Source organism: Rhinatrema bivittatum, chromosome 2 (genome assembly GCF_901001135.1).
Source record: "Rhinatrema bivittatum chromosome 2, aRhiBiv1.1, whole genome shotgun sequence".
NCBI lineage: Eukaryota > Metazoa > Chordata > Amphibia > Gymnophiona > Rhinatrematidae > Rhinatrema > Rhinatrema bivittatum.
This window is the reverse complement of record NC_042616.1, coordinates 511,138,317-511,165,309: the sequence shown is the minus strand read 5'-3', so window position 1 is coordinate 511,165,309 and position 26,993 is coordinate 511,138,317. Positions and strand designations below refer to the sequence as shown.

Here is a 26,993-nt window from a genome sequence, read left to right as displayed (position 1 = left end):
TTCCTTGTGCTCCCTCTAGTGGCAAATTGTTGTAAATCTAGTGACTGGCTGCACAGTCTATCACAGTGACTTCTCCATCGACAAGCAGGGCTGAATTAACTATGACATGTGGGGTGACATTATCTGGTGGCACTGAACAGACCTCTCTCTCTTAGCAAGTAGAGCTTTTGCTCTACTGAGCATGTGTGGGAATTCCCGCTTGGGTGTTGCTTTGTGAGCCTTCTCAGATTTTTTTCGTCCAAGCACCAGAACAGACGTATCTCTCTTACTATCTTTGTTTTTCTGTGAAAATCTTTTTCTTTAAAGTTGCTTCGCTGCCTCAGCAGTCCCCAAACAGAACTTATCAGTACTACAAAAAAAAGAAGAAAAGTTAAGAATATTTTTTCTTCACCATGTCTGGTAAGAAGAAATTCACACTGAGTGGGTTCAAACACTGTATTTGCAGTAGAAGAATGTCTATTACTGATAGGCATGACCTCTGCTACCACTGCCTTGGACCAGACCATGACCAGGCCAACTGTTACCATTATGGATGGACATCCCTGCATACTCAAAGACTTAGGCCTTGGAAAATGGAGGAACTGTGTTAGTCTCTCAAAAGCCGCAGTCAGACCTCTTTCCAAAGTGCAGCCTTGTCTGCCTCCCTGGGAATTGAGCTGAGCAGGAGCTCCTGAAAAGTATTTTACCTACTGATGGAGCAGGCTGAATTTTCGGGGGCGAATAAACATGTGTCAAAGAAGACTGCAGCCACTGGAGCAGCTGGCACGCAAAAAGCCCACCAAGCCTTGGGTCCACTGGTGCCTTCAACATAAGGCCCCGACACCAAAACAAAAGTCTATGGTGCTGTTGGTGCTTTGACAGTCCTCAGCACTGTCAAAGCACAAGGCACTGGCACTGTCGACGCACAAATCCTTGAGGCACTTGACACATCAAGCCCCGGAAAGTGAAATGCATTGGACCTCAACATCTTTACCATCAAGACAGGTTGCTCCATCATTGACACATCGTGCTGCAATGCTTCCAATTTGGCTGTATGATGACCTACACAGAATTTTGACAGGGGCAGAAGGTATATGATACCCCTAATCCCACCAATTACCAAAACCTTTACACCAACAAGATTAATGGAACAAGGGCTATGCCTGGAGACTACAGATCCCATTTACTCTATGGTATCTGTCACATCTAATTCAAATTTTGCAGAACCCAGATGTGCAAAATTCCATTCTGGTATCAGAAGATGATCTTTCACCGCCCACACCAGGACAGGGGGCACATGAGCCTCACGACCAGATAGCGAAGTTGGTGAAGGATTTTTTTACCTCTGTAGCGGCTAGGGATAAGGATGGTCGCTTCCAACCTCTCCTTTCCTGATTATCAGATTACCTCCCATAAGGAGTCCTAGTACCCCTGGTTCGGGTGGAAACTCCTTCAGAACCCCCATGAGGTGGTTCTAAGTCCAAGCATTCACTTGCAATGGTGTCCAGCCAGTGAGGGTGTCTACCAGGAGTATACCTCTCCGATGTGACCAAGGACCCTCCTCAGTCACTTTCTTCATCACTGGGTTCCTGGATCAGTGTTCCCACTCCTCTAGGCTCTGAAAAGGGGAAGATGGGGATCCTTTCTGATCCTTTTCCGCACCATCCAGGACACTTGTCTCCATGGAGGACCTTTCTTACTACAGATTTCTGGACAAGCTAGGAAAAGCACTCGAGTTAATGTACACAAGAAAAAACATCATTGTGCAAATGTCTTTGGCCTCCTCCAAATTCTGGAAACACCAACGGCAGAGCAATCCCGATCCATGATATCCTGCAATAACTGCAAACTAGAATGTGGGAAAATACTATTTCCTGTGCCCCCGTTGCAAGAAAACTAGACTTCAAGAATAGAGCACAATAATTCTCAGGGTTTGGAACAGTGCAATTACCCCATCAATCAGTTGTGATAGAACTGGCTTTTAAAAGAGCAAAGAAAACAAGTATATATTAAAATATTCTGCCAGGAAAGGATCCCAGGCTACCGAACAAATTTGGTAAAAAGATGTTACAAAGCTCTATGCTTAATACACAAATCTCCGTTCACCAATTTATTTATTTATTATTATTATTATTTTTTTTTTACCATTACTTAAAAATATTAATATGCCGCATAATCCAATGATCTTAGTGGCTCACATAAAAACATTCATAATTCTACATGGTTCAATACTTACACAATTGTATTCAAAAACTGAAATCCTTTCTTCTAGCCAGTGAAGGCAGAATCACATACCCTCAACCACTTTTAGATGCTGAAGAATATAATCAATTTGTCTTCAAAGCATTTGATACCATAGCACGTGCCTCATCAGTCTCCCTCAGAGCACACCACATGGCTTGGTTGAGAGCCAGTTGCCTGCGTATTGATGTTCATGACAAATTGCAGATGTTCTCTGCCTGGATGACCATTTTTTCTGAGACAAGTTCAGAGAAACAGTAGCTCAAAAAAAGGAACAATACATGGTGGACCCTAATCCCTCTCCATGGGACAAGAACATCAGATTTCTACAAGTCACACCTCCTATACTTTTAAAAGACCATATTTCCAGAGATGCCCCTTCTGGCAATTCCAACAATACTGGTTCTTGCCTCTACTTTCACATCAACAGTGTGAATGCCGTCAACTGAAAGCAGCACAGAAAGATCTACCCAAGCCTGGACCAAGTTTTTGACCACATTTCAAGCCCAGCAACTGTCTCCTCCAGTAGAGGAGAAAATCCAGCACTTCCTAGAGGAGAGGTGCAAGATCATCAAAGATCTCTGGGTATTCAAGTTCATGGAGTCTGAATACCGCCTTCTATGTTTCCTCATTGCTCAGCCTTATGTGTTGCAACTCTACCTGGAAGTGGAGCCGCTCTGCAAACAGCAGATGATTGAACTTGTTCCACCACACCATCATGGCTAGGGATTCTATTCATGCTACTTTCTTTTCTTCCATCAGATCAGGTGAACACTCTCAGATCCCTGGAGTACAGCCTGTTGAATTAGAGCAGTCATCAGCCAGAGAGATGATGGTTATTCTAGGTCACATGGAGGTGGAAATCCATGTAGTTTTACTAACTTGCCTGCGCATACTTCTGCAGTGCGGCCTTCAATCCCAGTGAGACCAACTCACTCAATCATTGACAATCAAAGTGCAGATTTTGAAAGAAATAAAACAGGAATTTCGCTGGTGACTAGAACACTCTGGCTACTCCCTCACCACGTAATGGCAATGGATGCCTCCACAAAGGAGTTGGGAGCCTACACAGGCCCCTTTCGAACTCAAGGGTCTTGGACATTCATAGTAAGACTATTTCAAATCAACCTCCTAGAATTGAGAGTGATGAGGTGTGCCCTAACAATGTTCACTTGCCTCCGCCAAGGAAAGAACATTCTCATTCAAACTGACAAGCAAGTAGTCACGTTGTACATGAACAAGCAAAGGGGGCGCAGAGTCATGGATTATTTGCCAAGAAGCAATAAAGACACTGGAAAGGGCATGCAGACATCAAGCTGTCCTGCAAGCGACCCGCCTTTCAGGAATCTCAGACACGTTGGCAAATTGCCTCAGCAGAATGTTTCAATCACACGAAGGGTCTCTACAGCAATCAACAGTCAATAAGGACTTCCTGTAATCAACTTGTTTGCATTAGAGCAAAACAGAATACTGGAAAAAAGCTTTTCCAGTTAACTCAGATACACTCAAGATACTTTTCTTCTCAATTGGAATGCAGATCTCATATATGCTTTTCCACTGATACCCAAGCAGTGCAAAACATGCTCAAAGACAGGGCCAGTCTGATCCTCATTGCTCCACTATAGCCCAGACAAGTTTGGTTCATATATCTGGTACTGATGTCCTGCAGTCCTTTGATCCTCAGATCAGACCTATCCGTATTAACTCATGAAGAAGGATGTCTGTCTGTTTTACCTGAACCTTCCCTCCCTCAACTTGATAGCTTGGATTTTGAGTGCTCAATAATTGCTGAATTGTCTTTACCCAAGGAGGCTGAGAACATTATAGTGTCTGTCAGAAAACCATCAACTAGAAGAGCCTTCAGTTTTAAATGGAAGAGATTCTCCACAAGGTGTCAATGCAATACCTTAGATCCATTTGTATACAAACCCAAAGACTTATTGAACTATTTGCTCACTCTTTCTGCTTCAGGTCTCAGCACTTCATCAGTGTGAGTACATCTCAATGTCATAGCTGCTTACTATGTTCAAGTCGAGGGTAAGCCTATCTCAACTCATCCACTAGGTTTTGATTGTAAATATTACTACCATTAACATAAGGCATGGGGGAGTAACCTGCATGGAGTGGCAGTTACTCCCCTTAACAGAAACATGGGGGTATTCTGCATAGAGAAGCAGTTACTACCATAAGAAGCTTGCTGGGCAAACTGGATGGACCATTTGGTCTTTTTCTGCCATACATATTACTATGTATGTTATTAGTATTCAAATTCATGAAAGGCTTATGGCATACTAAACTTCCAGTTGTAAAACCACCTGTTCCCTGGGACCTATACGTCATTCTGGTACAACTAATGAAGCTAAAATACCCAAGTTTTTAGAAATTTTGATATATAGTCAAGTTTTTTAGAAGTTCATTGCCTATAAAGTTAAGCGAACCCTGCTGAAAAAATGTGAAAGACATTGTCTTTTTTTTAAATTGTTTCGCATCAATCGAATTAGTAGCACATAGTTTGCACAGATATAGTAAGAAGCATGAGAATAACTAATTGATATGATGCTCTCTTTTAATTTAGAGGGTTTCTTGATTAATGATTTTGTTCTGCTAACTAGTTCACAAGTCTGCCCGAGAACTGGAATCTAAAGTCTTTTTCTTCCATATTAAATATATTTTTTGCATGTACATTAATTTTTGTTCACATTGGGCATTTTTGAATTGAGTGCATTTTAATATCTATATAAAAACATTAAAAACATTTTTTGCTGGGTATTTTTTCTTTTTTGTTCATACTATCTCGTTGTATAATGAGAGGTGGTATTCTCTCTCGATATACAACTAATGAAGTTGCCATATGAGCCACTGAAGTCAGCTTCTCATGGAAAGTAATATTCCTTGTAGCATTAAGGTCAGCCAGAAGAATCTGCGAGCTTCAGACTTTAGTTACTTATCCACCTTATACATGATTCTTCCACAATAGCATAGTGCACCGCAGCCACCCAAAGTTTCTAGCAAAGGTAGCATCAGCTTTTCCTATGTGTTACCTATGTTCTTCCCGAGATCACACACACATGAAGGAAGGAAAGCCCTTTATACCTTAGACTGTAAAAGGGCCTTGGCTTAATACAAGAGAAGAACTCTGCCCCATCATCAGGATTCTCAACCATTCATCTCTTATGATTCTAACAAACTGGGCATAGCAGTAGCCAAACATACATTATCCAATTGGCTAGCAGACTATATCGCACTTTGCTGTACACTAGCAGGTCTACAAATTACAGACCCCATCAAGGTTCATCAAGTTAGAGCCACGGCTCCATCAGTGGCTCATCAGTGAGCTGTATCACTTGAAGACATCTGCAAACCTGCAACATGGTCGCCAGTACAAACCTTTGCATCCCATTAATGTCTGGACAGTCTCTCAAAGAGTGACAGTAAATTTGGACAAGTGGTTTTGTGCAGCCTACTTACCCAATAATCTACTCTCCATAGTGAGGTTTGGGTTATTTAGTCAGTAAATGCTCCACTGCAACCCTCAGCTTGGCATGCCTCACATGTCATGGCTAATTCAGCCCTGCTTGTTGATGAGATAAAACAAGTTTGCTTACTGTAAACGGTGTTCTCTGTAGACAGCAGGATAAGTTAGCTATGTTAAATACCCACCTGTTTCCTTGGAGAGTCAACTATCCAGCTAGATTTAGCTATAAAATCAATAGGGCTCACAAGGCAATGCCCGAGCCAGAATTCCTGCACATACTAGCTAAGAGATAGAGGGCTATTTGATGTTGACGGATGACGCAACCCCACATGTCATGGCTAATTCATCCTGCTGTCTATAGAGAACACTGTTTATGGTAAGCAAACTTGCTATCTTTGTATTCACTGACAGAGCAGTATGCTATAAAAAAAAGAAAAGTTGGCAGTATAACAACCCGATCCACAGCTGGTCTGCGCTAAGCAGAGTGACCACAGCACATTAGCTTCCAGCACATTTCATCGTGTAATCTTATAAGAACAAACTACAAAGACTAAAGGAAGAAATACTACCATACTTACATAGTCACCATTTTGAGGGATGAGGATGTTCATTTCAGATGACTTTGCACTCACAATCTCACAGTCCAGTGCCTCCTCACTGAGGTATATGTGACAGCCATCTGTTTTATTTATGGAAAGGGTTGGCACTTTCCCCATGACCTGAAAAAGAACAAACACACCATGTTCCAAGTTTAAATGTGCAAAACAAATTAAACATGCAAACCCCTTTCCCAAGCCTATCCCCAGAGCTGGGCTACTGCCAGCAAAGCCCAATGCTCACTTCTGAGGGAGAAGCAGTACTTCAATATAAATTTCAGTTAATTCATGTTTAGGAGCTATTGCAAGAATTTATTTTCAAACATTATTTTAATTTTGTTTCAGAGAAGGTAAAGATTTCCACTGAGCATACAGACAGACATCTGCATTGTTTCACCTGCTTACATCTGAAGCAAGCGTGTTTTCCCAGATAGGGAAGAGAGACCGAGTCAGACTTTGAAACACACTAACAAACAAACACACAGATATTTGTTACATATCTTTCCTTTTATTTTTCTCTATAGTAAAACTTAATTGTTCATCTTTCTATCATCTTAGCCCAAAAGCAGAACATGTTTTAACTTTGCTCCAGTTTAGTAAGCCACTATTTCAACCTGCCTCAGCCCATTCATTCAGCTGTAGTTAGGCAATTTATTTGTTTTATCTTGAGAGGCTTTGAGAGTTTCAGGAGTGAAAAGGCACCGGAAGACAACTCTCGAAGCCTCTACCATCAGTCAATTCGGATTGGCAAACTTTGCTTTCTGTACTGTTTCCACTGCTTTGTTAGGAATAAAAAAAAAATGGGGCGGATCCAAGATGGCGATTTGAAGGGAAGCTAGCTCCAGTTGTGCCGTGCTGCTTTATTGAATTATGTTTCCTGAAGAATTATTATGCCGCACAAAAGAAAAGGGAAGGTAAAGGTGTTTCTGTCCGAGCCTAGCCTTCCCTTACAGCAGCGCTTGATACCGGAGTTTGCAATTTCTCGTGATGGTAGTGGGGACGGCAACCCCTGCTGGTGGAGTGGTGAGAGGAACATCGCTTCCACCGGGGGAAATAACTTTTGAGTCTCCCTGATCTCTGACAGCTGCTCATGGCTTCCCCTCCTGAGATCGGTCGCAGATGCTGCTGGGAATGGAGGCACGCCTACCAAGTTTCCCCAGACGGACGGAGCCTGCGGTGGAGATCATGAGAAGGCCAGGACTTCAACCCTGGACCAGAGTTTGATTCTACCCGGAGGAGAAGGTGACTGTACTGGGGAAGGCTTGCCAAAGGACTCAAAGCAGAGGAGATTGCGAACCTGATCCGAGTGGGTGAGTCTAAACCTGGTTGGGATAATTAAACCGGCAACTGTAACTTTAGAATCCCTATTGGGATCTTATGGCGGGACTGTCCAACAACTTCCAGGAACAATCTTTAAGATTACAAAGCGTTTCGTTGAAACTAGATACTGTGGCACAGGATCACCAGCGTATTTTACTGGACCAATGCACAGTTATTCACTCACTTGAGGAGGATGTTAAAGATTTGAAAACCACAACTGCGGTGATTACTCGTGAGAGGTTAGCCACAGTTAGAAGAATGGAATTCTTAGAGAACTCTATTCGACATCTCAATGTCTGGATATTGAATTTTCCTAACGTTAAAGACGAGCTTACACTGATTACATTGAAAAAGTATCAGGGGGAAATTCTGAGGATACCCCTGGATAGAATTCCACCTATTAAGAAGATGATACATTTACCTCAAAAGCAAAGCTCTCCTAGATTGAATCCTTCAGGGAATTCTATAAATTTCACAAATTTAACTCAATATTTGGAAGAATCCCAAATGGAAATAAAGGAAAGAATAACTTTGCTTGTGACTTTTCAAACAGAACAAGACATGAATAGTGTGATGCGTTCCTACTTTAAATCTATGAGTACACCTTTTTATGGGGGACTGGTCAGAATTTTCCATGATCTAGTCAGGGTAACCTAAACGTATATATTTTTTGATGTTATTCAGTTAAGAGACTTCCTGGGAGCTAGAAGACAAGCCCCGGTCATTAATATAAGTGGTAGTGGACTGAATTAAAGAAGTGGGAAACTTTCAAATGTGCCATATTCTGAAGGATTAAAATTGTGTATAGGAGAAATTATTCCTCATTTTCCGTGTTTCCTTTACCCCTTGGTGTTAGGATGTGTGAAACAAATTATATTGGTTTCTTATGTAGAGATCTGTTTCTATCAAGAATTGAAGTCTTAATGTTAAACACACTTATTGTTTCTGTTACAAGGCGCAATTACTTTGTTTATTCTGAAAAATCAATAAAGAGAAAATAAAAAAAAAATAGATAAAAAAAAATTAAAAAAAGGTCCAAAGTAAAGGAAGAGGTGAGCCAACAACTGCACCAAAATACAGACAATTGAGGAATGGAGGTTGAACAAAACCAGTGAAAACAGAAGTCATTCAATTTAAAATCCAGAGTGGAAAACTGCACTTTTATTGAAGGGGTTGGAAATGTAAACACAAATATATAAGTGAATGTACATATGTACCGGTATATATAAAACCTTACAAATTAAAACTGTGCAATTAAATACAACTTGACTTTGCCATGTTTTAGCAGAATTGCTTGCATCCTGGCTTAAAAATCATAACGAATGTTTGCATAATATATATCCATATAGGTGTACGGTCCAGCACTAGTAGAGCTGTCAATTAGAAATGCAAACCCCCCCCCAAAAACAAAACAACAAAGTCTATACATTATATGAAACAAGCAGATGTTGGTGCTCCCAACATCTTAAGGGTTTGGTGGAAAACAGAACAAAGTCTGCAACAACGCCTGTATGAGCAGACAATTTTGATCCTGGGACTGCGCACAAGCTGATTATGGTATAAGCCAATTTGCTAGCAGAAATTAAGAGAAGACTCTTAAACAGGGCTAATTTACAGCTTCTGGATAGAGGAGATGATCTCCTAGACCCTTTACAGGGGCAGCTGGTCTGTTCTGGGTGGTCCAGCATTATCCATACAACAGTTGTTACAGACTTTCCACTGATCTCCACTAAACCCTAAGATGTTGGAGTGCCAGTAGCTATAAGCCTGGTTCCCTGCTGTCTCCTATATCTTTTGCTGGTTTCCCATCATTTATAAACAGTTAAGACTGCCACCACTTGTCATTTTCCCCAAATGTTAAATAAAATGGGGGCCAGAGCTGACCCCGTTGAACTCTAATTCCCTAGAGTCTCCCACTTTTACTCGCAAACATCTTTTGTCAAGAAAGCAGGAGAACAATTTAGCATGCGGTCTTTGATAGCAAGGGCCTGTAGATGATCAATCAAAATGACCCAAGTCCACAGCATCAAAGGTGGCAGAGAGGTCAATAAAGACTAACACAGGCTCCATATCCTTATCCAGACTTCTAAAATCATCTGTTAATAAAAGGAGGTGGTTTCAGTAACAAAGGCCTTCGGGAACCCTGATTGATAGGGTTCTAGAAAGTTTAGTTCCTTCAAAACTGAAGATAGCTGATGAACCACACCTTGCTTGATTACTAAGAAAGGACCAATTGGATACTGGGCAACATTTTTCCACCAAAGAGGAATCTAGCTGAGGTTTCTTCACTGATGGGCAGATAATGGTTTCTTTCAATTTATCTGGAAAAGTGTCAGTTTGCAGAGACAATTTAATAAGGAATTGAAAAGGTTTAAATAAGCTCAGAGCACATTCTTTAACCAGAAAAGCTGGGCATGGATCTAAACAGCTACTTGATGTTGCTCTTTCCAAAATCTCCTGTACTTCAGCCCCAGACACCACATGAAACGATTCCATCATAAAAGCTGAATGGAGAGGCCCAACAGGTTCGGTAAAACATGAATTACATGAGAGCTGATCTAGTTTCCTATGTAATCCTCCCCTCAGGGGAGGGGGCTTACACTTCCCAGTCCTGCAGAGCACCGGACCACTCACCCAGGGTGGGGATTTTGTGAACTGAAGGGCAGGAACAAGCCTGAAAGGCTACTAGGAGCTCTAGCAGTCAATTCAAATAAATCAGTCCACTCCAAACAGCAAGAAAATCAGCAGCTGGTCCTATAAGATCCATATCCATTTACACATTAAAGTCGCCCAGTACAATAAGGTTACTTCTAAATTCACATTAACAGTCGTTTATGTAAGAACATCAAGGGAGATTGTCTACGGAGCACCAGGGGGAATCATAACTGAATGCCAAAATCAGAGAGGTTTTTCAGATTAACCAAATGACACAAGGAGGCTGATATTCAAAGGCATTTATCTGGATAACAGTTCTGAATACATTTTGAATAAGTCATTATCCAGCTATAGTCTAACTGAATAAGTAAGGGGCATTTTGAGGGCCAGAGACAAGTTAGCTGAATAAGCTATCCAACTAACACCGATATTTGGAATTAGCCAAATAACTTATTCTGCAAACTGTAGACAATGGCAAGAGCAAGGTTAAGTGATCTGAAAACATATTCCCGGATAACTTTGCCCTTAACTGGCTATATACAAAGGATAAAGCCAGTTAAGTGTTGATTCCTGAAGGACACCCCCCCCCCCCCGAATAGGCTGCACTATGGGCCTCCTTGGCCCATCCCCAGTTATGCTTAATGCCCTGGTGGTCATGCCCCCCTCTCAAAAAGACCTCCAAAATAAGGTTTAAGGCATCAGATCTATAGGCCCCAAACCCCTTCACCTCCCCTTCCTGTGGAATTGCAGCATATTAAAAATCTGAATATGTGGTCAAGCCCACCCTGCATGCTCCCACCCCACTTGAAACCTCCCCCCGTACTTCAAACTGCAGCTGGTAGCCGAGAAGAAGGCCCAGCTCCTGAGGCTGCTTTGACAACAACACTGGTAACTTAAGTGATGCCAGGAACTGGGTACTTCATCCCGGCTCCCAGCTGCAGTTTGGTATGGGGGTTGTGGCTGGGCTGGCAGGGTGTGGGGGAGTGGGCAGGGAAATGAGAGAGGGTGGGCTTGACCACATATTCAATTTTTGTGTATTCTGCAATTCTGGTAGAAGGAGAGGGGTTTTTTTTGGGGCCTATAGGCCTAATGCCCTTAAGCCTTATTTTGGGAGTCTTTGGGGAAGAAGAGGTATGACTGCCAGGGTATTAAGCATTTAACCAGCTACATACTGCTAAATAATTCTACTCAGGGATATTCAGTAGGATGTTTATCCTGCTGAACATTCCTCATAACTTATCCGTTTTAGGATTGTTTTGAATATTGGCCTCTCTTGCTCCTAAGAGTTGAAGAACATCAAATTGATTAGCAGCTAAACTAAAATACCATGAATGATGAGTGTTACACTGCCCTCTTTACCCGAATGTCAGGAATGAGAAAAAAAACAAACCACAAAGCGAGGACAACATAATTGATATAAAACCACAGAATCTAGCTCATAGAGGCTCGTCTCTGCTATGCACTGAATATCTAAATGGTTATCTAGTACTAGATCAAAAATCAGCTATTTGAGGTCGAACACAGAAAGCATGACCAGATCTCCAGAAAGGTTCTACATCATAAGAAAAAGTCACTGTTCTGCTGAAAAACAGGTAATAGGTTTACCTAAGTACATGTGAAGAAAAAAATAGATTAATATGGTTTAAAGATTTATGGCAAAACGCAATAGAAATCATGTGGCAAACACATTGGTGGTGAAAGGGTTAAGTCTGGCTTCTGAATGCCCTCTCCTTCCCAGTGATATCAACAGCCATTGGTGAAAATCAATTTGTTTACAGTTCTGTGTTTAACCTGTTCTAAACATGTAAAGTATCTACCCAGAAGATTGCCTGACACATGGCTTACACAATAATACAAAGTCGTCCTAAAGTGCAAGGAAGCCAGATAACCCTCACCCTATAACATATGTGCCCAGAAATCACTTTAAAAACACACGCTCCATTAAAATAACATATTCTGTTCAATTCTCTGAAGAGTTTTGCTTGGGGGTTTTATCCCATTGAAAGTCCCAACGGTTTGCTCCTTTTTCTGCCAGTCTTTAACAGCAATTTGCTTCCCCCCCCCGGCCAGAGAAGTCTCAGTTTGTCTGTTTTTTTAAGATGATGCCATGTCATGGGTACTAAGTCTTGTTAAACTCTTAGCATTGCCTCCAAAGGGGAAAATGGTTTGCTTATGCTTATTACCGTCAATAGCAGCCGATGGCTACATTGGCGCTAAATTTAGGTATGGCTCCCAGGTGATCTGTTTATTTATTTTTTGGATCCAGCATCTTCCGCCCACTCCTTTGGGCTCCCAGCTCAGTTGGAACTTCTGCTGCTTTACTGTGCCATGTGTACGCAAGCTTCATTCGCAGCTCTCGTACACATTTACAGGTCAGACCCAGTTCGGCCAGTTAAATGGGCTCATCATCATTTGTCGCTGAAGCTTTTTGCAGCCCACCAGTCAGAACCACTAGCTTACAAGCCTGGACCCGGAGAGTTTGCTTCTTTCACAGATGGCCTGTTAGGATAGATGAGGGTGGACGGGTCTATCAGTCTGAACCTGGACAATTCTTTATTTGGTAGCGAGTTGATGAACCTAGCCTAATTGCAAAGGCAAACACTGCGTACACTGGCTGGCTCACTGCCGTCTCTCACATCATCGCTCTAGGAGACGTGGCCATTTTCTGACTGATGCAGTCATACAATAAAGAACAGTTCTGCTTCAGCCGGACCACAGTCGTGACCACTCCCTGCCATCGGCAAGGGTAGCAACTCATTTGTCCTTGCTCTCCCATCAGCTGTTGCCCTTGCCCATCCCATCCCTGCCTTCAAAGTGTGTCCATCTTTATATCTTTAATTTTTATTCCATCTTTTGTGATAGATCACCACTTCAAAGCAGGTTACATTCAAGTACAAGAGGCATTTCCCTGTCCCCAGAGGGCTTGCAATTAAGGGGCTCATTCACAAAGCCGCCAGGTATTTGAAACACCCTGCGATATTTCAGCCCCAGCACCCTGTGTATTATAATGAATTGATAAGCATGCAAATGTATGCTAAGCAGCTCATTATTACCCTAACCAATGCAAATCAAATAACGCGCCCTGATGTGCTGCCACTTGCACTCTGACCTGGAAGTAGCAGTGGGCCCCCCAGCGCAGGCCACATCAAACTCCCTCTGCCATCACTGGTGCGGGCCAAATCAAACTACTGCTGCTGGGGCTCGAATGAAATTAGCCAAGGGGACCCCCTGAAGACTGGTAAAATGCTGCTATTTCAAGAGCAATCATGCTAAAGAAAGACATGGGCTGCTGAGTGACACGTGCGACATTATTAAAAAATAAAACCTCTCCGTAAGTTGCTTGAATGGAATATTAAGGTGCTCCATATTGTCTTTTCTTTTGCATTTTTTTGGATGTATATTTTTGGCCTGGCTATTTTCTTCCTGCTCCTTTGGGCTGCCGCTCAATGAGCCTTTATTTGCAACTACTCCCCCTTGTTTTTTAACCCTCATTTAACCCAGCCATTGTAGTGATGGTCCCTGGCCAGGAGCCGCAGACCGTAACTCCCTCTGGAATTCATTACAGGTTCACCAACCCCCCCGAGTCCAGCCAGCAGGTGTCACTGTTAAGCAATGGCCGAGAATCACTCACCCCAGGGGCTGCGAATAACCCAGAAATCAAACAAAGCTCCTCTGCATGGCAACGCATAGCATGGCCACGGACCCAGTCACATAAAACCCTTGAGAATGGAACTGCAGTGTAAGCTTATGCCCATTCATCTTTACAAATTGTTTTATAACTGTCCCAATGAACGCCTCAGAGTTCTTACCGGTGAGACACTGGGCCTATGATGTAAATGGAATTTTGAGCCCCGATATCCTAGGCCCATCCGCTATAAAACACAGGAGCATCCAGCCAATTAAAGACTACCAGCCGAGACGTCGCCAAACCAGCCTTGCATCTTGGCACAGTGCAGCTTGGCATGGTAGTTTGGCCATTACACTGCAGGCAGTGGGGGGAGATTTTCTTTGGGGCAGTTTGACGATCCTCAAATTTAATAACGTGGCTAAGAACATGAAATTTGTAGGTGTGCTGTAGTAAATAAACGTCTTACACAACTGTGTTTTTCATTAAGCAAGATTTATTTTGAATGAAAATTTTGAAACTTAATAAAGAGAAATCCAGCTGTGAATCCTTTCTCTCAGCCCTCTCAGCCCTGGGTTTCAAACAATTAGTTACCAAACCCACACACAAAGCAGGCCACACGCTGGATCTTATCTTTATTAACCCAGGCATCAAACATTCTTCACGCCTCAAAAGCAAGAAGGTCCCTTGGTCTGATCACTCACTTATCTCAACCGCATTCTCATTGAAAAAACCCTCCACCTCCAAAGGGCCCTCACCATCTTTCCCATACAGAAGATCCTGCTCTACAGAAGACCTCAGCTCCCACCTAGCCTCTCAACTTCCATCCATTGATCTCTCAAACCCGAACACAGCTCTCCGCTCTTGGAAAGCCATCACAGATTCCATAGCCGACAAGCTATGTCCGCTAGCAACCAAAAAATCACTCCCAAACGCCTCCAAAAGACAACCATGGTTCACGGAAGAACTAAGAAAGCTAAAACAAAATCTAAGACAGAAAGAGAGCGACTGGCGCAAATCCCCAAGCACCAATACACGATCCATCTACAAAGCCACCCTCCATCAATACAAGTCAACTACCTCTAAATCCAAAAGGGACTACTATGCATCCAAGATTCACCACTTAATCTTCGACGCAAAAGCCCTCTTCGCCTATGTCTCCAATCTCACCCAAATCATCCCACAGGAGATTCCCAACGACCTAGCACAATCCTTATCTGTTACCCTTATGTAAACTTCTCACCGACCTCAATCTCAAACACTTCCTCTATGCAGACGATATCCAGGTCTTGATCCCCATCGAAGAGTCACTCGCAAAAACACTGTCTCACTGGGAAACCTGCCTCCAAAATATCAAACAGCTTCTCACAAGTCTCAACCTGATACTAAATTCATCAAAAACGGAACTTCTACTCATCACACCAGAAAACAGCTCCCTCACACTCACCCATCCTACCGTACCAAATACTACACAAGTAAGAGACCTAGGAGTTCTAATTGACAATCACCTAAACCTGAAAGCCAACATCAACAAAACCACCAGAGACTGCTTTTATAAGCTCCAAGTGCTGAAAAGAATACGACCTCTCTTCCACACACATGACTTTAGAACGATTCTACAATCAATCATTTTCGCAAAGCTGGACTATTGTAACACCATCATGCTTGGTCTCCCCTCATCACACACCAAAACCATTGCAAATGGTCCAAAATGCCTCCGCCCGTATACTCACTAACACCAGGAGAAGAGAACACATAACCCCTATCCTGATGGACCTTCATTGGCTGCCCATACACTTCAGAATAATCTACAAGGCCATTCTCCACCATTTTCAAAAACATCCATCAATTAGCTCCAATCGATCTCCATATCCCCCTCCGATTACACCATTCAACAAGACCGACAAGAGATGCTTACAAAGGATCACTTCAAGTACCTCCAGCCAAAACTACCAGACACATCACGCTTAGAGATCGGGCATTCTCCACAGCCGGTCCAACTTTATGGAACTCCATTCCCCCGGATCTTAGAATGGAACCCAGCATCTCAACATTCAAGAAAAAACTCAAGACGTGGCTGTTCACGCAGGCATTTCCTAACTCCAACATTATTTAACTCCCATCAATCAACACGCTTCGCTAGTAATAACGTTAATAAATGTTATTTATTCAATGCTATTTATACATATATATAATTATCTGATCTTCATTTTCCTTCTCACTCCAAGTTATTGATTTCCTTGTTATATGTAACTGCTTTTCTGCACTATTGTTCAAATTGTAAAGTTTTATTATTATTGCACCCCTGTTTCTTGTGAACCAGCATGATGGGACTATCGTCCTGAATGTTGGTATATAAAAAAACTTAAAATAAATAAATAAAGCTGAAGAACTTGCTCTTCATTTTCACAACAAAGTCAACAGCCTTCTAACTCATCTGCCTTCTAATCCCACCGACCCTGCTCTTTACCAGTCTCTTCAACAGTCATCCCTCAACAACAATGGTCTGGAAACACTTGAACCCATCTCTATCTTAGAGATACAAACTCTTATAAGAAGAATGAAACCTTCCTCCCATCCTTTGGATACTATCCCCACCAAACTGCTCCTGGCCATCCCTGACTCCATCGCTAAAACATTGTCGGACATCATAAACTGCTCACTCTCCCAAGGACTATATCCTGACGACCTCAAATTGGCCTCCATCAAACCTCTACTCAAGAAACCCAACTTGGATCCTAAAGACCCCAACAACTTCCGTCCTATCGCCAATCTCCCATTCATAGCCAAGATTCTAGAAAAAGTTGTCAATACTCAACTCTCCGAATACATAGAAGAAAACAAAATCCTATTCCAATCACAATACGGATTTCGCAAATCACTGAACACAGAATCCCTCCTCATCTCCATGTCTGACTTCATATTAATGGGCCTTGACAAAGGCCAATCCTTCCTCTTAATTCTACTGGACCTATCAGCCGCCTTTGATACGGTCAATCATTCCATTCTCACTTCCATTCTGGCTTCTATAGGTATCTCAGGCACCGCTCTCTCATGGTTTAAATCTTTTCTCTCCAATAGAGGCTTCAAGGTTAAGATACAGAACAAAGAATCTTCACGAATGGACGCATCCATAGGAGTCCCTCAGGGCTCCTCACTGTCACCTACACTCTTTAACATTTATCTTTTACCTATCTGCCAACTCCTCTCCAACCTTAACCTCAAACATTTCCTCTACGCCGACGACATCCAGATCGTGATACCCATTAAAGAATCCTACACAAAAACATTGGTTCACTGGGAAAACTGTCTCTTCGAAATTAAAACATCTCCTGGCTAACCTAAACCTAGTTTTAAACTCCTCTAAAACAGAACTGCTTCTCATCTCCCCAGATAACAATGCCATCTCTAATCCTCCAACTATCCCAACTACTACACAGGTGAGAGATCTAGGAGTATTAATTGATAACCGGATGAACCTTAAAGCTTCCATCAACAGAACCACCAAGGACTGTTTCCACAAACTCCAAGTTCTGAAAAGAATTAGACCACTCTTCCACACTCAGGACTTCAGAACCATTCTACAAGCCATCATTTTTTCTAAGATCGATTACTGTAACTCTATCCTTCTGGGCCTACCTTCCTCCTATACTAGACCCCTCCAGATGTTACAAAACGCTGCGGCAAGATTACTGACAAACTCCAGGAGGAGGGACCATATATCTCCAATCCTAAAAGATCTCCACTGGTTGCCTGTTCACTTTAGAATCCTCTACAAATCTCTTTCCATAATATACAAAACCATCCATCAACTCACCCCACTCGACTTACAAGTCCCATTCCAAATTTATAAGTCCTCCAGACCAACAAGAGACACACTCAGAGGATCTCTTCAAGTGCCCCCAGCCAAAACTACCAAACACATTACCTTGAGAGATCGGGCCTTTTCAACAGCCGGCCCCCTTCTATGGAACTCCATCCCACCGGACCTTAGACAGGAGCCCAGCCTCCCAACCTTCAGGAAGAGACTCAAGACCTGGCTGTTTAAAAAAGCTTTCCCGGACACCGATTAATTCTATTCAGCCAGATTCTACCACTTCCACATGTAAAAATGTTATTACTAATGTAAATACCTATACCTAATGTTATTCTCTCCCTTTTCTTCTCTCCTCCCAGTTCTATTACCTTGTTATTTGTAACTGCTTCCTTCTACACAAATAGGTTATTGAATTGTTCACTGTACACCCCTGTTATATGTAAACCGGCATGATGTGTTTGCAACATGAATGCCGGTATATAAAAATTGTAAATAAATAAATAAATAAATAAATGTCTTGCAGAAAGTATTTTTTATTGTATGGCGTGCTCCTGCTCCCTTTCTTTTTTCTTTATGTAATTTTCAAGCAATTATATCAAACATAATAAATGTTAAGAACATAAGAACATAAGAAAATGCCATACTGGGTCAGACCAAGGGTCCATCAAGCCCAGCATCCTGTTTCCAACAGTGGCCAATCCAGGCCATAAGAACCTGGCAATTACCCAAAAACTAAGTCTATTCCATGTTACCATTGCTAATGGCAGTGGCTATTCTCTAAGTGAACTTAATAGCAGGTAATGGACTTCTCCTCCAAGAACTTATCCAATCCTTTTTTAAACACAGCTATACTAACTGCACTAACCACATCCTCTGGCAACAAATTCCAGAGTTTAATTGTGCGTTGAGTAAAAAAGAACTTTCTCCGATTAGTTTTAAATGTGCCCCATGCTAACTTCAAGGAGTGCCCCCTAGTCTTTCTACTATCCGAAAGAGTAAATAACCGATTCACATCTACCCGTTCTAGACCTCTCATGATTTTAAACACCTCTATCATATCCCCCCTCAGTCGTCTCTTCTCCAAGCTGAAAAGTCCTAACATCTTTAGTCTTTCCTCATAGGGGAGCTGTTCCATTCCCCTTATCATTTTGGTAGCCCTTCTCTGTACCTTCTCCATCGCAATTATATCTTTTTTGAGATGCGGCGACCAGAATTGTACACAATATTTAAAAAGGGCTCCAGGGGCGATCCGAGAAACTAGAGACCGGTTAGCATGACTTCAGTGCCAGGAAAAATAGTGGAAAGTGTTCTAAACATCAGAATCACAGAACATATAGAAAGACATGGTTTAATGGAACAAAGTCAGCATGGCTTTACCCAAGGCAAGTCTTGCCTCACAAATCTGCTTCACTTTTTTGAAGGAGTTAATAAACATGTGGATAAAGGTGAACCGGTAGATGTAGTATACTTGGATTTTCAGAAGGCGTTTGACAAAGTTCCTCATGAGAGGCTTCTAGGAAAAGTAAAAAGTCATGGGATAGGTGGCGATGTCCTTTCATGGATTGCAAACTGGCTAAAAGACAGGAAACAGGGAGTAGGATTAAATGGGCAATTTTCTCAGTGGAAGGGAGTGGACAGTGGAGTGCCTCAGGGATCTGTATTGGGACCCTTACTTTTCAATATATTTATAAATGATCTGGAAAGAAATACGACGAGTGAGATAATCAAATTTGCAGATGACACAAAATTGTTCAGAGTAGTTAAATCACAAGCAGATTGTGATAAATTGCAGGAAGACCTTGTGAGACTGGAAAATTGGGCATCCAAATGGCAGATGAAATTTAATGTGGATAAGTGCAAGGTGATGCATATAGAGAAAAATAACCTATGCTATAATTACACAATGTTGGGTTCCATATTAGGTGCTACAACCCAGGAAAGAGATGTAGGTGTCATAGTGGATAACACATTGAAATCGTCGGTTCAGTGTGCTGCGGCAGTCAAAAAAGCAAACAGAATGTTGGGAATTATTAGAAAAGGGAAAATGTCATAATGCCTCTGTATTGCTCCATGGTGAGATAAGAAAACGCAAGGAGAACATTAATCAAGAACACTTAGTGAAAAATGAAGAATAAAAGCAAATTAACTATTTTTAACAGTCTAGAAATTAAAGCCCGCTTACTTGGGGGAGTGGGGAAGAAGTCACGGAAATCCGGAGTGCTACCTCATCGAAGTCTAGCTGACAAACAGACTAATATTGTCCACAGTGACACACTCCTACACTAAGGGGCAGATTTTCAAAGCCTACTCGCATAAGTCCTTTTCACCTACCCAGGTAGAAAGTCCACCAAGCTAGGTTGAGAGAACATTGTACAAATCTCATCATTGTGTGAGTTTCCTCACTCCGAAAGACATAACGCGATTTGATAAATGACCCTGTTAGTTAGCTACTTGCTAACTTCATGGATTGCCCCCTGGTGTTTGTATTATCTGAAAAATTAAAAAAACTGATTGACATTTACTTGTTTTAGTCAGTCCTCTCATGATTTTATAGACCTCTATCATATTCCTTCTCTGCCTTCTCTTCTCCAAGCTGAATAGCCATAACTTCGTTATTTTTATCTCTTAGGGGAGCTGTTGCATCCCCTTTATCATTTTGTTCACCCTTATCTGTATCTTTTCCAGTGCAACTATATCTTCCATTGCAACTGCAGACCTATGACAAGATCTCATAAGGCAGGAGATTGTTAATGTTCTTCTGAAAACAGATGGGATGCTGGCAAGTTACCATTACTTTTCACTGCTCACAGCCAGCTTATTATGAATTAACTAAATGCAACACAAGGTTTTCTCCCAGTAGCTTAAAAATGACAAATTCCCAGCTAAATAATTTTTGCTTTTTATTTTAAATGAATTCTTACCTGAATCTGAATGTCCTTTGAATTAATTACTTCCACGATACCCACAACATTGTCAAACACAAGGCCAAGCTTTGTACAGTTGTCTGGAAAGCAAATTGAAGAGACATAAATGTTTTAAAATAATTGCAGACTGTAAGTTCCCCCCTCCAAATTCAGGATCCATCCAGAAATGTGTTGTTTTATCATAGTAAGACTAAAGCTTAAAATGCGTCACACCAGTGATAAAAGTCAGTTTCTAGAATGAGAGCTTCCTGTTGCATTAATGAGGCTGTTTTATTACTGCAGGTCACAGCTGCTGAGGATAGTCAAAAATCACTTTAATCACGAACTGGGACCGATATTCAGCCGTGAGCGGCTAGTTAAGTTACCTAGATACACCAATCCGGCTAACTTAACCAGCCGTACCACTGAATATACCCAGCTATCTTAAAGCTATCTTTAGGACAGCCCGAAGGAGGCGTGACCAGAGTTAGCCGCATACGTTAAGTGGATAGTCACCATCACATTTTCTCGTAAGACCCATTTTTAGGCTACACCAGACTTTCTTCATTTTGTTGTTGGTTTGTTTTATTTTGTACGATGCCTTGAAACATGGACATGAGCAGGTAATACATTTTTTAAAATAAAAGAAATCTACCTTATAAATGGCCTGTGACCGACGGCCCGCGTGCGGGCAAGGACGTTGGTCAGAAAAAAAAAATGGCGGTGGGGCCGCAGGAGCGGGAGGAGAAGCAGCGGCGCCGCGCGCGCGCGGTGCCGCTACTTCTCCTCCCCAGATCTGCCGGCAGATCTCGGGGGGGGGGGGTCACTCCCGCGCCCCCCCCCCCGAGATCTGCCGGCAGGAGCGGGAGGAGAAGTAGCACCAGATCTGGGGAGGAGAAGTAGCGGTGCTACTTCTCCTCCCGCTCCTGCCGGCAGATCTCGGGGGGGGGGGGGGGGGCGCGGGAGTGACACCCCCCCCCCCCCGAGATCTGCCGGCAGATCTGGGGAGAAGTAGCGGCACCGGCAGGAGCGGGAGGAGAAGTAGCACCGCTACTTCTCCTCCCCAGATCTGCCGGCAGATCTCGGGGGGGGGGGGGTGTCCCTCCCGCGCCCCGCCCCCCCCCCCGAGATCTGCCGGCAGATCTGGGGAGGAGAAGTAGCGGCACCGGCAGGAGCGGGAGGAGAAGTAGCACCGCTACTTCTCCTCCCCAGATCTGCCGGCAGATCTCGGGGGGTGGGGGTGTCACTCCCGCGCCCCCCCCCCCCCCCGAGATCTGCCGGCAGGAGCGGGAGGAGAAGTAGCGGCACCGCGCGCGCTCGGTGCCGCTACTTCTCCCCAGATCTGCCGGCAGATCTCGGGGGGGTCACTGCCGCGCGCGCGGGAGTGACACCCCCCCCCCCCGAGATCTGCCAGCAGGAGCGGGAGGAGTTAATGGAGCGGGGTGAGGGTTGCGGGAAGTCGTGCTTACGGCGCCGGGAGGAAATGGAGGTGGGTGAAGGGAGGGACTGAGTGGGAGGGAGGGAGAGGGGGACTGAGTGAGTGGGAGGGAGGGAGAGGGGGACTGAGTGAGTGGGAGGGAGAGGGGGGACTGAGTGAGAGGAGAGGGAGGGTGGGGAGGAGTGGGGGAGGGGGGTGGTGAAGAGTGAGGGGAGAGAGAATGAGGGGGAGGTGAGAGACAGAGGGATGTAGCCCGTTTTAACGGGCTTTACGGCTTGTATATTGTATATTACACAGAAGCTGTTTATATACATACATCTTGTGGTCAGGACATACCAGTTATACAGGACTGTGTCATTTTGTTAAATAGTCCTGGATAACTAATATGTCCTGGCCACAAGATGTATATATATACAGCGTATGTGTGGTATATATAGAGAGACTATACATATATTGACAGAGTCTTGAATAATGCCTTCCTCATTGCAGCAACAACCAGAAATCTGATAGAAGCATGCAATGTACCATTTTAATTAGCATTCAAAATGGTATTAAACAACATATAATTAATAACTGGTGTGTCCACCGTTAGCTTGCAAAATGGCTTTACAATGAACAGGGTAACAGCTTTTTTTCCTGCTTGTTGCTAGAATTTTCAATAATTTTTTGGATTTCTTGAGATAATTTTAGCGGTCAACCGTCACCAAATTTTATAAAACATTCACTGGCAGTCTTGCCCCATATCCTCTGAACCCAGCTTTCGCTTTGTCCTAATTTTTCGGCAATCCACTTTTTCGTAATAAAGGTTACTCCAGCATCAGATGTTTTATGAAATGTAATACACTTAATACGGTCAGTCTGATGCTGTTTTTTGCTTTCGTACACTCCGGCCATAAGTAATAAATTTAAGTAACTGTTAAATTCCAAATTCAATGGCCTACAAAATGGTACAAAAATTATATTAGTGGGATAATTCAGTGGGGTGCTAGAGGGGGAGGGAAAGGTTATGCAACACCCGGTATATGTATATAGATTATAGATATGTATAGAGCATGCAACAATAGCAGATACAAGGTCTGCAACAACTGAAAACCCAAAAGCAGCAACTAATGCTCCAAATGCATAGCACAACCCAGGAGGGTAGGTGATTTGATGGACTGAGCAGATTTCTAATAAAAATGATCCTAGACAATGATGTGGAGGAATATATTGATGCATTCGAGATGACGGCCTTCAGGAATCCTGTCCATAAGATCACTGGGCAGTCTCTTGGCACCTGTTCTGGTAGGGGAAGCACAAAAAGCATACCAGGATTTGAAGCCAGACAAGGCAGAGATCGTGGGAAGGGCAAGTGTCTGCAGTGGTCCAGGCTCAATAATTCCATGCCTGGCAGAATAATGCAAAGTCATACATTTGATGCACCTGGAAGAATTGTAGAAATCCTGGTGCTGAACCAGTCTCTCCTGGGGATCAGGGTGGAGATGGGAATCCTGCTGATTGGGTGGGAGGGTGGGAATCTGCTTGATATTTTACTGTGCTGGATTCTGTCCACCAAAATAAACACTGATATTTACCCAGAAAAATGAGGAGTCATTTTTTTTCAACTGATTTTTCTCCTGTTTTTGTACTTGTCGTAATAAACCCTGGTAGGTTCCCTGGAGCTCTAGTCCATAGAAGTTTAGCCTCCAGTGAGCAGGTGGGGGAGGCAGTTGATGCTGATGGTGTTGAGAGCGACCCCAAGAAAGATCAGGCTGTACAATTAGAGAGCACGCCAGCAAACGTGTCTTCTCAATGGCAGGGGGCCATCATGAGCCCTCGCCATGCAAGGCTGGTGCCAGGGTTGATGGAAAGGTTGGTCTTCTTGAAGATCAGTCAGCATTTCCACGTGAATGGCAAGGTGACTGAAAGCATTTTGGGGGGGGTCTTTTTGCTCCTCTGCCTTGCTGCCACACCTCAGACTCTACACCTTGTGGGTCTCGCTGCCAATCTGCCTTGCTGCCATAGTCTTGATGTACCACTTTGAGAGTCTTTCTGCCCCATAGCCTTGCTGCTGTACCCCAGACTCTGCATCTTGGAAATCTTGCTGCCACTCTGTCTTGCTGCTATAGCCCTTATCCTACACCTTGAGGGTCTTTCTGTCACTCAGCACTGCTGCCTTACACCAGACTCTACACCTTGGGGTACTCCTGCCACTGTGGGTGGCTGCTTCACACCCCTCATAGAGCCTTGGGGGGGTCTTCTTATCACTCTTTGTGCTTCTCTGTCCCTCTGCCGGTGCCCTGGGATTTTTCTGCCAGCTGTGCTTCTTCGTTCCCTCTTCATAGTGCCTTATGATGGTCATGCCACTATTGCTGGTGCCCTCTTTTGAAAGCCTGGAATGATCTTGCCACTTTTGCTGCTGCTTTGCTGCTCTCCTGGTGCCTTGAAAGACTCCTGCCACTGCTGGTGCTTTAGACTGTTTATTCCACTCTTGGTGCCAATCGGCCACAGTCTTGGTGTCTTGGAGTTCTCCTCCCCCTGCTGATGATGTCTACCCACAAAGTTTCATTAGATTTGATTAGAAAACCCCAATTTTGGAGCTCAAAGTAAGCTGCATTCCTTCCCCCGTTGACTTAAATGGAAAACAAAAAATGAATGGAATGAATAAACAAAATTTATTTTTCAAGTTTGAAACAAAGCAAATGAATGGTGGTGACCTAGGAAACAAATAAGCAAACCAAAACGAAAACTTTGCCTCTACACATCCCTAGGAAACACTGTTGGGTTGTTAGCACAGAGAAAGTGTGTTTATATTTTGATCTATTTTGCTGCCCTTAGAAATGTATGTGCAATATAAACAGGGAAAAACCAGTTTGTTTGGCCTAGTGGCTGAAAAGAATAAATAAATACACTGTGGCTGAAACTCCTTTGTGACTTTGCCTGAGGATTCATGGATTGGTCAGAGGGTGCCACCTCGACATGGAAAAATCACAATATACTGTATGTATGTATGTATGCATAAGAATATTTTACATCAATAGTTTTGTGTAGCAGTCACTACTACGTAAAAGGAAGTTTGTGTAGCAATATTTAATTTCAAGAGAAGAGTTAAAAAAATTTTTTATAACCTTTCCAGGGCAGCCATTTTCTTTTATCTCTGTCTGTTCTTTCTCCTCCTCCTAAACTTTTTCAGCATTTTGTTGCCTTTTCACTAACTTTTTTTTCTCTTCCAGTTCCTTTGTCCTCCTTTGGCTATTTTCTATCATCACTCCCGCTTTCTCCTTTCCAGGGCTGGTGCAAGGGGATTGGGCGCCTTAGGCACCTTCAGCCTTGCGCCGCCCCCAGCTGCAGCCCCGACTCCTCCCCCCCCAAAAGAAAACTTACAAAATACCTGGTGGTCCAGGTGGGGGCCCGGGAGTGATCTGTCACTCCCGGGGCCTCGGCTGCCACTAACCAAAATGGCGCCGGTGGCCTTTAGCCCCTAGCATGTGACAGGGGCTGCCGGTGCCATTGGTTGGCCCCTGTCACATGGTAGGGGCTAAAGGCCACCGGCGCCATTTTGCTTAGTGGAAGCCGAGGCCCCGGGAGCAGCAGATCGCTTCCGGGCCCTCCGCTGGACCACAAGGGGGGCATCGGGAGGGTGGCACGGTGAGGCGGGGGCTGGCAGAATTTTGAAAGGGCACTTTTTGCCCTTTCAAAATTTTTCCGCCTGCTGCGGCGCCCCCCTAAATCGCGGCGCCCTAGGCACAGGCCTAGTTTGCCTAGTGGTTCCTCTGGCCCTGCTCCTTTCCTAGTTCCAAAACCAAGCCCTCTTCCCTATTTTCCTCCACCTCTTTCTACAATTCCTGTCACTCTTCTGCATTTCTCACCCTTGCTCACTTCATAACCCCTTCCTCACCATTCTCATTTTCTCCAGAGGGCAAATAAACCAATGTCTTTTCCTGCCCCAAGTGCCCTAGTTGCTGATGCCATCTGGGGAAAAAGGTTGATAGGGTGGGCCACCGGTGCCATGCTAAGATGCTAAGCAAATGTGTGCGCATTTTGGGTTAGCACGCTTTTATAAACTCCTATTGCATTAGAATACCTTTAACTTACTGCATTGAAGTTAACTCTTTTTCTAGCATGTGAGTATGGTCTTATTTCACTGCCTATGCTCCAGAGCCTTCTCTATCCCTATCCTTGCCCTCCCCATGCAGTCTTTTCTCTCTTATCCCCACTCCTCCCCGCACAGTCTTCTCTTTCCCCTCACTCTTCCCAACACATCCTCTTTCCACCCCCATCAAACCCTCCATATTCTCTTCTTTCTTTCCCCTCCAATCTACTCTCCACGGCCATCACTCCCCTACCCTATTCAATCCTCATGCCCTGTCTCTCCCTCTCTTGCTCTTCTCTGTCCCCCTCATATGGTCTCTTGTCTTCCTTCCGCATTCCTCCTTTTATTCTCATCTCTTCCCTCACTATCTCCTCTCTCACCCTTATAATTTCCCCTTGGACTCCTCTCTCCCATTTCCCCCGTGCTCCCCTCTCTACCTCAACCCTTGTCCTCATCTTTCTGCCTCCCTCTCCATGTTTCTCTTTTTCCCCTTCCCCTTGTTTTCACTTCTCTCCCTTCATTGGTGCAATCCTGACTGTGAGAGCATGAAAGAGTGCTTCTGAGCACAGTGCTGCTACTCCTGCCTCCTCTGCTGATTGGCTCATTGTATTCCACAGAACCAATCAGCCCTGAGAGGCGACTCAGACTTGCTCTCTCCCCCTCCATGCTGCAATCCTGCTGCCCCTCAGGCATCAGTTCTTCTTAAGCATCCAGCTGGTGACTGGGGGAGGGAGGCACAGCCATGCTAAAAAAGGACAGGTGGAGAGGGGAAGCAGTTACTCCACCATGGCCACTTCTAGCCCACTACTCCCACTGTAACTAGGAGCCCAATGAAATAAGACATGAGTAAAAAATGTGCGCTAACTTCAGCT

At 43.7% G+C, this 26,993-nt stretch overlaps 1 protein-coding gene across 1 annotated transcript in view; it reads right to left on the bottom strand.

Moving 5' to 3' along the window:
* CAP2 (cyclase associated actin cytoskeleton regulatory protein 2) overlaps positions 1-26,993 on the bottom strand; it is a 317,746-nt gene that overhangs the window by 13,754 nt on the left and 276,999 nt on the right. Inside the window, exons 11-12 of the mRNA XM_029590710.1 lie at positions 20,630-20,712; positions 6,274-6,414 (exon numbers count right to left, since the gene is read on the bottom strand). Coding sequence (XP_029446570.1) covers positions 6,274-6,414; positions 20,630-20,712 — 224 coding nt within the window. The remainder of the gene's footprint in view (positions 1-6,273; positions 6,415-20,629; positions 20,713-26,993) is intronic.